At 36.5% G+C, this 14,609-nt stretch overlaps 1 protein-coding gene across 2 annotated transcripts in view; it reads left to right on the forward strand.

Annotated features, from left to right (window-relative positions):
* The window catches only part of LOC106089507 (homeotic protein ocelliless), a 118,655-nt gene that overhangs the window by 61,153 nt on the left and 42,893 nt on the right, over positions 1–14,609 (forward strand). For both annotated transcript variants that reach the window (XM_013255352.2, XM_013255353.2), the window contains exons 3-4: positions 7,711–7,802; positions 7,897–7,998. In XM_013255352.2, coding sequence (XP_013110806.1) covers positions 7,711–7,802; positions 7,897–7,998 — 194 coding nt within the window. The remainder of the gene's footprint in view (positions 1–7,710; positions 7,803–7,896; positions 7,999–14,609) is intronic.

Consider the following 14,609-nt stretch of genomic DNA (forward strand, 5'->3'; position numbering starts at 1 on the left):
CACCTGCACTCGACCAAACTGCTCAACATACTGCTCAGTCTATACCAATGAAGAGTACACAATTGCGATTATGTGATATAATGTAATTATGTGTTAGATATAAGTCCTTCCATATAAGACCAGAACACTTTTGGCCGGTTTTACTACTGGTTTATATCACAGGGTTCTTAAGTCATATACAGCATGGACCACATTGCTTTGGACATTTTTTTAATCATTCAAAATGAAATAAATTTTTAAGGCCAACATTTGCCACTCCTTAGTTGTTTTTTAATTGCAAGAACATCATTTAAGTGCCACCATCCATCCATCTTTCAAATACATATTTGCAAATAATTAAATCATTTCAACTCTGACCCTCACACACGCACACACACAGAATCCTTGTTGCCTACATTCTTACATATTTACTTAGCTATGTGTTTGTGATGTTGTGTTATGAGTTAAACACATAAAAAATGTAGTAAGCAGGTCGGAAAGGGCTTTTATAAGCATTTGTAGCAACTGTCATGTAATGCCGGGTAATGAGTGGCCCGCAAACAAACTCATGTGCACTTCAGCCACCCACCCACGAATGAACCTGTGATGATGATATCCATTCGGAGTGACCTTAGGCTTTCATTACCAACCTTAAACATGATTAAAAATGTATATTTTACATTCGTCCACTACACAGCCCTCTCCCGTTGGAGCTCGTGATTGTGGACACCTGTATCTGTTTAAGTGGAGGTGTTTCCACTGCCACAAACAACAAAAAACTCTGCCAACCAAACGCCCAAGAGAAAAATAATCATGCAAGGCAAGCAACTAACCAACCCAGCAACCCGAATGATGAAGAGTGTTAACATTTATATTTCATCATGAGCATAAGTTTCCTTTTTTTTTTTGCTTGCTGTCCATGCCCCCGTATTCATCCGAGGGCATTTTTACCACTCCAATTTCGGACTCTATGCGAAATTAATTTTCAATTTGTTTTAAATAAATAATGACTTACAAATTGCAAAATTTAATTTTAATTTTCTCTGCTGCTGCAGCGGATGACAGCAGATGATGATGATAAAAATTATACACCCAAAAAGGAGGTGGTGATGTATAATTTCCTCCTCTCCGCAGCGAGGTGGGTATGGGCAGCAAGTCAAGCATAAATAAGTGTATGGACACTAAAGGCACTCACTTTTAGTTTAAAAGAGGTTTTTTTTTTTTTTGTGAATGCTCTTTCAAGTGCTGGGTCCTTTGCCTTTCTGTGGTCCTTTTGCCACAGTGCTGATTTCTCTGCATTATAATGTTGTTTGTGTTCCTTTGTAATTTTCTGTTAAACATAATCCGATTAGAGCTTTTATACATTTACAAAATTCCTCACACACACACACACACATTCAAACGTACGCCTAGTGGAGAACTGTTGATATGCTGTTGGGTATTTTTTTTATTATTTTTTGTTTCTATGTGTTGGTAAGTGGCTAAGTTCAAGTTGTTGCCCTACTTAGTCAACTTTTGGGGCCATGGCCTGAGTGTATGGTGGACTTCCATTAAAATCTACTTTTTAACTCCTTCCTTGGCCTAAACAGTAGTGTGAGTGTGAAAGAGAGAGAGAGAGGCCTTAACTAAACACCAAATGGCAAAAACCCCCGTTCTCTTCTTGGGGGCCCTGTTCATTTCGCTATGTCCTTTCGTCTGTCCATGTCTCTGGGGAATCCTTAATGCGCAGTAATACTGTTAGCTGCCAACAGCTACCAAGCTTTTCGTAGACATTGTTTTTCTTCCAGCAGTTATTGGATGAGATGTTATCTCAGTGTGTGTGTGTGTGTGTGTGTGTCTGTATGCTACAACTCGTGTGTAAAGTAGGTAGAAAGGCCTAAATGTGTTGCTAGTTTTCCTCTTTCTTGCCATTTCTGTCAACTGTTATATTTTTTCCTTATATTCCCTCCTTCTTTGCTCATGTTGTTGTTGTTCCCACTGCCGGGAAATTGTGTTTTAAGTTCAAAACGAACTTTTGCATACATCCACATTCACATTCACACTCACATCTGCCAACAGCCGCCACGCCACGTCTACATCCATATTGTTGTTATTAATATTTAATGAAACAATTAATATTTCAGAGTTTCAGTTTGAGTTTTATTTCATTTTCAGCTCTGTTCACTTATGTTCTCTATGCCAAACGAAATTATGTATGCAGCCCATGGAATGGGTCAGAGAGCAGTTGTGAGCTGTAAGCTTTCCACTCTATTACCTATGACACAAAGCGCCCAGCGCATGGCAAGCTAGGCTACCATATCCGATTTATGGTATTAAGAAAATTCAATAAAAATTTACATTTCGCATAATTAACCCTTAATGAATTTGCCAGCCATACAGCCAGCCAGCCAGCCAACCAACCATCAGTCAGCAAGTCATTATATTTTTGGGGTTGGTGAGGTTAAATCCCGGATAGGGTGGAGTCATACTGTGGGGGGTTTCAAAAGGGATGGAAATCACGATTTATATCACATACGACTACTAATTATAAAGAAAAGTTCCCAATAAAGATCAATTAAAAAATTCTTTTTATAACCACGATTTCTTTACAGAACAGATGTCAAAGAAATTAAAACATTGTCTTAAAGAAAAAATTTAATGATGCTTTCGCTAAGGACAAAACGTTGATGAAATTTTTGTTCCGTTGGTAACACCCCGTCTGCTACGCAGACGATGTTTAAATACTTCTAAGGGCTAAGGTCCGAATGCAGAAGAGCCGAAAGGGTCTTATATATGGTACATGACTGGGCTAGACTCAGAGGTCTTAATGTTAACCCAGAGAAGAAATATGCCTATTCCCGAGGAAGACGAAGGTGGGCCAATTTAACGCACCACCTTTCCTCAATAAGATGATTTCGATATCTGACAAGGTCAAATGCTTAGGTGTGATCTTAGACAGGAAACTGAATTGGAAGTGTCACATCAGGAGCGTACTGAGAAGGCTCACAGACGTTGGGCTCTATGTAGATGGGCCGTAGGCTCGCAATGGGGCCTGAATCCTAGGATAGTCCATTGGCACTACAGGAGCGTGATTAGACCAATACTTGCTTATGCCTCAGTAGTTTGGTGGACTGCTATGAAGAAAAAGTACAACATTAGGACCAAACAACAGGTTCAGAGAACATGTTGTCTTGGCGGAGCGTTGAAGACCACGCTCACTAGGGCACTGGATACTATTCTAGATATCCGACCCATTGACATACAGAATAAGTGTGAGGCAGCCACTGCGGCTATGAGACTTAAGGCGATGGGAGAATGAATTGAGGATGGGAGCAGCTCATACCATCGCGGTATAATCGAGGCGACGATAGGAAACCTGGAAGGAAGGGAAGGGGTTTCCTATCGGATACCTGAGATGAACCTTAAAGTCGAGTGCGAGGCACTGCTGCCATCGGCACAGTCTTGTATTGACGGAACCATAGTATTGCCATCTGGAAGATCACGTTACACGGGTGGATCAAAGCTAGAGCACAGAGTGGGCCTGGGGGTTTACATTGTTTATTGTAAACCCTTAAGCAGCTTCGTCTACAGTAAAAGGACCTTCCATCTATTGCAAAACCAAAATTGTGAAAAGATTGCAAACGAGCTTCGAAAGCCGGAAATGATTTTTCTCTTACTAGAGAGAAAGTTTGAGTGCTTGAGCGTATAGACAAACTCTCGCTCTTTGTACGTATACAAGAAAATAGTCTCAAGTAGGCCCATGGGTTTGCAAATAAGTGCAATTATGTGTTCGTCACAGGTATAGGCACATTCTCACACACAACTTTTTTTCCATTTTTGTTTTGACTGAGCACAAAGCAGTCAGTATTTGAGCAATTTGGATGAGTGCGGATGGTAAACTCGGATAGTGACAATTTTTAAGTTTCGGTAAAAAAATGCTGGTATGGCCAATGAAAAAATCATTAGAGCAACATACAAATGATTGACAGGTACAAGAATACAAAAAAAAATTAATATTTAAATGTGCGAAAACAACTACACCCATAAATATTTATAGCATAACGAATACATCTAAACCATGATGGAATTGTGAGAAAATGGAAGGCTTCGAATGTAAATGTATCTCTTAACATGGAAATAAATCCAAAAATATTCTGATAGAGTTTGAAATCGGCTTTTAACTCGTAAAAATTTGAGTTTAAATAATGTTACAACATTACATTGAACTTGGCATCCTTTTCAATATGTACATGCATTTTAAACGATTGACGTTAAATTAATTTATTGTATAAATAAAGAAAAACTAGTTGAAACCTCAAATAACATGTACTGTGTCCAGAATGAAAGGTATTTTTAGGGTAAAAGCAACTTTATATACGTCACAATTCTTGCAAGAATTTAAAGCTAAAATCATCGTAAAGCTTTTATCGTAAACAAAGTCTACCGTTTTCCAGAAAACAAGTTACTTGGCTAAAATTTCCTCTATATCAAACGAATTATTGTTTTTTGCGTGTATATGGCAGCTATGTCCAAATATAGTCGAAGCTTTTCATCCGAACGAGGGAATGCCTACGGGAGAAATGTTAAGATTCTACGCGCGAGCATGTGGGGCGTACATGGTTACTGTTATGCCTACACATGGAGTACTTATGGATGCAGCACAATGCAGACGTCCGTCCGTCTAACAATCTCTTTGTCCACGTATTTTTATACCCACCACCGACGGATGGGGGTATATTCATTTTGTCATTCCGTTTGCAACACATCGAAATATCCATTTTCGACCCTATAAAGTATATATATTCTTGATCAGCGCAAAAATCAAGACGATCTAGACATGTCCGTCCCTCTGTCCGTCTGTCTGTTGAAATCACGCTACAGTCTTCAAAAATAGAGATATTGAGCTGAAATTTTGCACAGGTTATTTTTTTATTCATAAGCAGGTTAAGTTCGAAGATGGGCTATATCGGACTATATCTTGATATAGCCCCCATATAGACCGATCCGCCGATTTAGGGTCTTAAGCCAATAAAGACCACATTTATTATCCGATTTTGCTGAAATTTGGGACAGTGAGTTGTGTTAGGCCCTTCAACATCCTCCATCAATACGGCTCAGATCGGTTCAGATTTGGATATAGCTGCCATATAGACCGATCTCTCGGTTTTAGGTTTTGGGGCCATAAAAAGCGCATTTATTGTCCGATGTTGCCGAAATTTGGGACAAAGAGTTAAGTTAAGCCATTCCACATATTTCTGTAAGTTGGTCTAGATCGATCAAGATTTGGATATAGCTGCCATATAAACCGATCTGTCAATTTAAAGTCTTGGCCCCATAAAAGGCGCATTTTTAATCCGATTGCACTGAAATTTGACATACTGACTTATGTTATGCTTTTCGACATCCGTGTTCAGATAGGTTTATTTTTAGATATAACTACTAAAAAGACCAATATTTTGTTATATACAATTGAACAATAAGTTTTTCTTATTAGTATCTGGTCCAAATCGGAACATAGCTGCTATGGGGCATAAGGTATGAATTTTGGACCGGATTTTGAGGAAAGGTGGTTCACATATATATCCAAGGTGGTGGGTATCCAAAGTTCGGCCCGGCCGAACTTAATGCCTTTTTACTTGTTATATATTGAACTAGCCGAACCGGACCACTCCGCTGCGCCGTCTTTAACTCTCTAATGTCTTTTTAGGGTGGGGACACTTCGCCCTGAATGCGGATATCGAATTCGTGCCATTGTGGCCTATGACGCTGAGCGCGTTTGAATCCTGGCGAGAACATCGGACAAAGCGGTGTTTATCTCCTCTTAATGTTGGCGACATTTTGCTGGTCACTTGGACCCATATTTTAATACCATATTCGTTTTCTGGTCTCCAATGCCTTTCATTTGATACCTTTATTGTGCCCATAGGAGCACTTTCGGATATGGGTGGCTTTTTTGCGGTAAATGGGAGGGTTCGCCTCCACCTGATATCTAGAAGTTATATAGCCCATGTTTCCTTCAACACACACGTACACAATCTTTGAAAATGTAAAGAAAATCGGTTCAGCCAAGTGGGTCTAATGGCGTTTTTGAGTCGTGGCATGACCCCCTATACATTGATCTGATTTTGTATGCCAGATTCGAAATATTTTCCCGAATATCTTTCATTTGAGCCCCATATTGACATGAAGGTCCAATATGTCTATTTGGGAGAGATTTGGGGTTGAGGCGGCCCGAATCAAAATATAATACCATATTCGTATTCTACTCTCCAATACCTTTCATTTGATACCGATCGGTCCACTTTTGATTTTGGGTTGTGTTTTTGGAAAAATTATATAGCCTTCCAGACCAACCTACACAATATGCGAACATTTCGAGAACTTCGGTTCTGCCGTTTTTCAGTCTATACGGAACAAACAAACCGAGTCCCGTGATTGGCTAATGTGCCCATTCTGGACGTTTCGTAGGGATGAGGTGACCCCCCTATACTTCGACATGATTTTTTATGCCAGATTCGTTATCTACTCCCGCATACTTTTCACTTGATACCCATATTGTCCTTATCGCTCCTCTTTTGATTTTGGGTGGTGTTTTTGAGGTAACGGTGGAGGGTCCACCCCCTTCCGTTATCAAGAAATTATAAAGCCTATTCCTATTTCCTGACCATATTCGTAATCTACTCCCGAATACCTTTCATTTGAGTCCCATATTGTCGTGATCGTCAAATAAACCTATTTTAAGGAGTTTTGAGGCTGGGTCGGCCCCCAAGGTACTTGGACCCAACTTTCATTTTGAAATTCGTACTCTACGCTTGAATACTTTTCATTTGAATCCCATATTATCCCGATCGGTCCACTTTTATGTTTGGATAGTACTTTTGGGGTAAGGGGGAGGGTCCGCCCCCTTCGCGATATCAAAAAGTTATATAGCCTATGTTTCCTTCCAGACCAACCTACACAATCTGTGAAAGTTTCAAGGTAATCGGTTCAGCCGGTTTTGAGTCTATACGGAACAAACAAACGCAAATTGAATTTTATATATAAGATGTAGAGGTAGCATTCCTTTTTCGATTAATTTCAAATGTTCCACATGACACTTTTTTAGCCCAAGAACGAACGCTATTTAATTTGGACAAAAACAGTCTGTATATAGCTACCATATACGTAAAAAATGCAAATTTTGCCCATGAACATTCCACTATGGAACAGGTGCAAACATCTCACATATCAATGAGTGCAGTCCAACTCAAATTTAAGCTCCTTGATATTGGGTCTCGTTTTTATGGCCGCGTTTGAGCGGCGTGCCGCACTGTGGCACCTCTTTGGAGAAAAGATTTTACATGACATAATATCTCACAAATGTTGCCAGCATTAGGACCCCTCCAAAAATCATAGCTCAAAATTTTTTTATGGTCTCGTCAGGATTCGAACCCATGCGTTCAGCGTTATAGGCGGACATGCTAACCTCTGACCTTTGCTTTTATTTAAGAAAAATTTCGTAAAGAGTTGATTAACTGAAATTTGTTTTCAAAGTGTTTACAGGGTGTTTAAAACTTTTTGAACACCCCTCGTTCATTGAAACAATATTTGAAATAATGCTTATACTCGTATGTCTGCCAATGTGTATGTGTTTAGAAAATCCAAAAAACTTAAAAACAATTCAAACTTTAGAAAACTTTTACACACACACACACACACACATAGTCATAGAAACTTACACATAAATAAATAATTTGTTTTCTTATGTTACAGATACCAGCTATTCCTATCATCCTGCCATTCATGATGAAACTTTTGTGCGTCGTAAACAAAGGCGAAATCGCACCACATTTACATTGCAACAGGTAAACAGTCAAGTTTTTAGCTTCTTTAGCCCAAAATAGCATGAAAATGTTGTTGTTGTTACTTACTTTTGGTTTTGTTCCATGCTTTTTATAGTTGGAAGAACTTGAGACTGCATTCGCTCAAACTCATTATCCGGATGTTTTCACACGTGAAGATTTGGCGATGAAAATTAATCTAACGGAAGCCAGAGTTCAGGTGAGAATAGAGCTTAAGGAAACTAGGAACAAAAAAGAACACTAAAGGAAAAACTAGACAAGTTTAAGTTTAGTCCAAAAAAAGAAAAACCAAAAAATTTTATAATACCAACCAACCTCCCTTACTTGCCAACAGTTGGGTATTTAAGTGGTTCTTATCCTTTTTAAGGATTATTCTCTATGTGATGAGAAAGGAAACATTTACAAGCTAATAGCAGCAAAGGAAGGTGGATGAGGCTTGCATTTATTTGTTTAAATTTTTTTAAATTGTATCAAATTTCAATTTTTGTGCTCTTTCTGCCACTCAGATTATGCATACGCATATTTTCTGCTTTCACCCGTAACGACCCTTGTACTCTACATTCATATTTGTTTTTGTGAATATTACACCTCTACCTCTGCTTTTAAGCCAAACAACGCATGTCCTTTACCAGGACTTATAAAAATGCCTTTTTTATTTTTGTAGCTTTTGTTGATGTCGAGTTGCTTCTTTAAAAAAAAATGTCATGCATTGTGATCAAAAGGATTTTTAGTTATTGTTTTTTTTTTGCTCTCGCCCTCCTCTTGCTCTTGCCTTTCGCCTGCCTTGGAATATTCAATTTTGTTAATGTCTCTTCCTGGGCCAGTGTTCAACTCAACACAACACAGCTCAACTCTTCCATTATGTATGCCGTTATGATTTATGCAAGTTTTTCTTTTGTAAAAATTGTCTTTAATTTTGAAATTGTATGCAATTTTATTTATTATTTAAAATACAATGGAAAAATGTTAAGCTTCGACAGAGTGCTGACATTGTAAATTCAATAGCTGAGACAAAAGACTACAAGAAATGATTTTTCAGCAATAAATATTAAAGAAAAATCCAAAAAACTACAAAAAGTCTAAAAAGCCAGTAAAAATGCCTTAGGTCAGATCAGGTCGAACTTTGGATAGACAGGACCAACAGGAAGTTTTCATATGTCATATAAATTATGACAACGGAGTGGTTTAGTTTCTCTGTGAGCGTAATGTGTCTAGGGTATAAAAATGTCCTTTGGAACTTTTAAATAAATTAGAAAAAATCCCAAAGGATACAGGGGTATGGATAAAGGAGAATTTAGTTGAGAAAACTATATTTCAAAATGTGCTGCTTTGTTCATAGACCATTGATGTCTTTTATTATCACCATTATTGTCGTCATCATCAACCTACTCACCTGATTTTAATGGGCAATTGTTGCCAATTATTAAGACATATTCAAATAGTGTTTTACGTCAATTGTGGCTATTTTTACATATTCCTCCAAAGCTTCATCTTGTGCATATGATGGCTCCTCGCCAGCATATGGTAATGCCCAGCCATGCAGAACATCCTCAATTAATCCTCACTCAAATTCATCTTGGATTTTGGGTTTTTTTTCCAAGCCCACAACTGCCCCCCTAAGAAAAAGATGTAAATTTCAATTTTCATCAAATGCTAAATGAATGAGCCACATTTGGGGTTGTGTGTTTTTGCAGTGAGTTTAGCATTAATTTCAGTGCGGTGGCTAATTTGTTTATTACGCGAATATCACTTTGTAAAATGATACTTATTAAAATTTATTGGACTTTTGCAATAGCCAAGTGGCAGAGTCGCCACTGCAGGCGAGTGTGTAGCTGAAATACAAAAACCAGGCCTCACTAATGATGCCGCTGCAGTTCTCAATTCACGACTAAAACTCAAGGTTTGCCATAACGTCATTCTGTAACAAGAGGAAGAAGTCTACAACAACGTCATTGCATGTCGCGATTTGTTTTTGTTTTCTATTTTCAGAGAAATGCAATTAACACAAAATGTTTGTTTGAAGCAGCATTTCGTGCAAATATCCTGCCTCTTAGACTTCTACTACCGCTTTGGCAGCAACTATGACTATTACCACTTTATCTGGCATAAGGATGTCCTTCTTCTACATAATGTGGTGTTCCTCGTTTTCTTTGTCTTTTTCTAAGTATGTGAGGATGTCAGCGCTTGGCTTAGGAAAAGCTCTTTAGCACGTTATTTCCTTAGCTTGGCAAAAATAAAAACGAAAAGCGTTCATTAGCGGTTGTTTAGTCAGATGTAGAATAACAAATTGCGAAAACAAATTATCCTTTAGTATGTCGACAATGATGTATGACAGGGAAACTGTGGCCAAAAAACAAAAAAAAAAAAAAAAATAAAGTCAAACCCAAAATAAAAAATATAAAAAAAATTAAAAAATATAATAAATAATAAAAAAATAAAAAAAAAATTAAATAAAATAAAAAAAAAAAAAAACAAAATAAAATACAATAAAATAAAATAATATAAAATAAAAAAAAATTAAAATAACATACAATAAAATAAAATAAAATAAAAAAATAAACTAAAATAAAGTAAAATAAAATAAAATAAAATAAAATAAAATAATATAAAATAAAATAAAATAAAATAAAATAAAATAAAATAAAATAAAATAAAATAAAATAAAATAAAATAAAATAAAATAAAATAAAATAAAATAAAATAAAATAAAATAAAATAAAATAAAATAAAATAAAATAAAATAAAATAAAATAAAATAAAATAAAATTGAAATGAAATAAATTGAAATGAAATGAAATGAAATGAAATGGAATGGAATGGAATGGAATGGATTGGAATGGAATGAAATTAAATTAAATTAAATGGAATGAAATGGAATGGATCGGAATGGAATGGAATCGAATGAAATGGAATGAAATGAAATGAAAGGAAATGAAATGAAATGAAATCTAATGTAATGAAATGAAATGAAATAAAATAACCTGAAAGAAAGCAAAATAAAAAAAGTAAGAACGTGCTAAGTTCGGTCGGACCGAATCGTATATACCCTCCATGGAAAGCATTTGTCGAGTTCTTTGCGCTGTATCTCTTTTTAGGCAAACACAGAATAATGAAAAATAACCCTTATGCTATTGGAGCTATATCAAGTAATAGTCCGATTCGGACCATAAATGAATTAAATGCTGAACGTTGTAGAAATCATTATGTAATATTATAGTCCATTCAGATAAAACTGCGCCTTGTACGGGCTCAGGAATCAAAATCGGGAGATCGGTTTATATGGAAGCTGTATCAAGCTATTGATCGATTCAAACCATATTAAACACGTATGTTGAAGGTAATGAGAGAAGCCATTGTACAAAATTTCTTTCAAATCGGATGAGAATTGCGCCCTCTAGAGGCTCAAGAAGTCAAGACTCAAGATCGGTTTATATGACAGCTATACCAAAACATGGAGCAATGACGATCAGCAATATGAAGTTTTATGGGGTTAAAAAACTTGGGTGCTCGAGTCAAAGGAGTTGAGTTGAGCAATTTTCTTTTTATACCCTCCTCCATAAGATGGGGGTATACAAATTTCATCATTTGATATATATTAGAAATATTAGAATATTAGATGCATATTTCGAGGTGTTACAAATGGAATGATGAAATTTGTATACCCCCATCCTGTGGTGGAGGGTATAAAAAGAAAATTACTCAACTCAACTCAACTCCTATGACTCGAGCACCGAAGTTTTTTAAATTTTTTATCGTTTTTTTTTGTTTAATTAAGTGAAACTATGTCTTTTTATTTTCTAAGCCATTGTGCTTCTTAACAAAAAAAAAATATTTTTCCTAATATTTTTATGACCATTTATCGAAGAAAAGTGGATTTTAATGACTTTGATATAAAACCACATCAGCAGTCAAAAGTAGTAAGCTTATCGCCATTAATTTATTTATTTTTATGCCCTCCACCATGGGGGTATACTAACTTTGATATTTCGTTTGTAACACCTAGAAATATTGATCTAAGATCCTATAAAGTATTCACATTCTTGACATTGTAAGTCGATCTAGCCATGTTCGTCCGTCTGTCTGTCTATCTGCAGAAAGCACGCTTACTTTCGAAAAAGTAGAGCTAGGCGCTTGAAATTTTGTACAAATACTTTATATTAGTGTAGGTCGGTTAGGATTTTAGATGAGTCATATCGGTCATATTTAGATATAGCTCACATTATACCGAGCTCCCGAATTTACATCTTGAGCCTCTAGAGGGCCCAATTCGTAGTCGATTTTGCTAAAGTTTTGCACAATAGCTTCTCCAACGGCCTCTGATTTATGAGCCAAGTATGGTTTGAATCGATTTAAAACCTTATATAACTCCCATATAAACCGATCACACGATTTTACTTCTTCACCCTCTAGAAGGCGCATTTCTTATCGGATTTGGCTGAAATTTTGTTCTATGACGTTTTATATGACAGTTAATGGATGTACCAAATATGGTTCGAATCGGTCTAAAACCTGATATAGCTCCCATATAAACCGATCTCCCGATTTTACTTCTTGTACCACTAGAGGGCTTACGCTCTTATCCGAGTTTTGCTAAAATTTGGCACTCACCGTATCTATGCCTTCTAATAATCGAGCCAAATATGGTATAAATCGGTCCATATCCGGATATAACATCCTTGCAAACCGATCTCCCCACACAGATGAAAATAATTTTGAAAAACAACAACTTTGGTCGAAAAACCGAATACGAAATTTGTTAATTTTCCTGAAACAAGTTATTTTGAATCTCAATGACTCAAAGTACAAATTTGTTGTTGAAAGGGAAACTTTGTAAGCGAACATATAACAACAACAATATATCCATAAGCTAGGCAAAAAAAAAACATTTAACCAGCCAACACATGTGTTTTGTTTTGGGTGGTGGTGTTTTTGTTTATTTTTTGTTCGGCTCGCGCTGCTTTGTCTCGTTCGTTTTACTGCTGATCTCATGTTTGGTAGCCTACCGACATCATCTTCTTTATGGTGAAATAAATCAATAAGTTCTCAATTAATTAAATTTTAAAAAAAAGGTAAAAAACACTCTAACCATTTTTTTCTGAATACGAAATTCATATTTTATTATGCCGAATTTTCTAATATAATTTTAATGAAAAAAAATTTTTTTTGGCCGACCGGAGACTCGAACTTTCGTTTGCAAGTCATGAATGGCATGGGAGTTTTCTGCTCTACATGGTAGTACGCCTATTTCTACAACTACCTGAACTTAAGAATTTGTTGTCAACAAAAATTCATTCATTTTGTCTGTCAAGTCTCTCCCGACTTCCTCAAAAATTTTTCTTTTTTTCTCTCTAATGAATTTTAGTCACTGTGCCCAACTTACCTTCATCCTATTCCCCCCTATTGAAGCCAAAGGAAGGACAGAAAATAAGAAATTAGAAAAATGTTTACACAAATGTTACATTTAATTGCCAACATTGTCGTGTTAACGAGCTAAAATTCTTTTGCTTAGCTTTGCTGGCATTATCATCCATCCTCCTAAGCAGCAGCTCAACATCTTCCTTTATCCGCAAATTGTTCAGTTAAATTTCTGTGTGGCAGCATTTGCTGTTTGGGGGCAAATACAGCACTTAAAATATCCGTGTTGGAAAAAGCGTTAAGAAGCTCTCTCTGTACAACAATTTTTTCTTGTTTTTTTTCCCCTAGCTTGTTGTTATTATATTTTGCCTTGTGTCATAAAGCTATTAAGGTTCTCTAGTGGTGGATTTTAAGTCTATTTCCGGCACAATTATCCATACTTGTGTTGCACAGGACACTTGCAGAGGCTAAGACTTTGTGTGAGTGAGAGAAGAGACTATATTGGCCACTGTATATTGGTGTTGTTGTTTTTTTTTTAATTTTCAATAATTATAAAGCTTTAATGGCCACAAAACACTTGGGGGTTTCAACATACCCATTGTAGTTGATGAAAGAAAGGCATTTATATGACATGGCTTTTCATGAAAGATCCTTTGAAGTGCAGCAGATTTCTTGGTTTCTCAAATGGGCTTGTTTGTAAAGCTAATGAGGTGATTAGTTTTAGCCTCATTTGCGCTATTTTTGTGCATTAAAGGACATGCATGTCATCTGGATACGTTTACCAGGTTTTAAACCCTCGAACAAAGGATGGGAGCATATTATTCTTGTCTTCACCTTCGCACAGTGGTCGAAATCATTGATGTGACGGTATTCAAGTCTAATTTTAAACTTTAAAATCGATAAATGTTTAAGATTATATCGATAACCGATACTCGACTGAGAAAATTTACGTTTTATACCCCCCACCGAAGGATGGGGGTATATTCATTTTGTCATTCCGTTTGCAACACATCGAAATATCCATTTCCGACCCTATAAAAAAAATCTTGATCAGCGTAAAAATCTACGACGATCTAGCCATGTCCGTCCGTCTGTCCGTCTGTCTGTTAAAATCACGCTACAGTCTTTAAAAATGGAGATATTGAGCTGAAATTTTGAACAGATTCTTTTTTTGTTCATAAGTAGGTTAAGTTCGAAGATGAGCTATATCGGACTATATCTTGATATAGTCCCCATATAGACCGATCCACCGGTTTAGGGTCTTAGGCCCATAAAAGCCACATTTATTATGCGATTTTGCTGAAATTTGGGACAGCGAGTTGTGTTAGGCCCTTCGACATCCTTCATCAATTTGGCTCAGATCGGTCTAGATTTGGATATAGCTGCCATATAGACCGATCTCTCGACTTAAGGTCTTGCGCCCATTAAAGGGACATTTATTGTCTGATCTTGCCA

This window comes from Stomoxys calcitrans, chromosome 3 (assembly GCF_963082655.1).
Source record: "Stomoxys calcitrans chromosome 3, idStoCalc2.1, whole genome shotgun sequence".
Classification (NCBI taxonomy): domain Eukaryota; kingdom Metazoa; phylum Arthropoda; class Insecta; order Diptera; family Muscidae; genus Stomoxys; species Stomoxys calcitrans.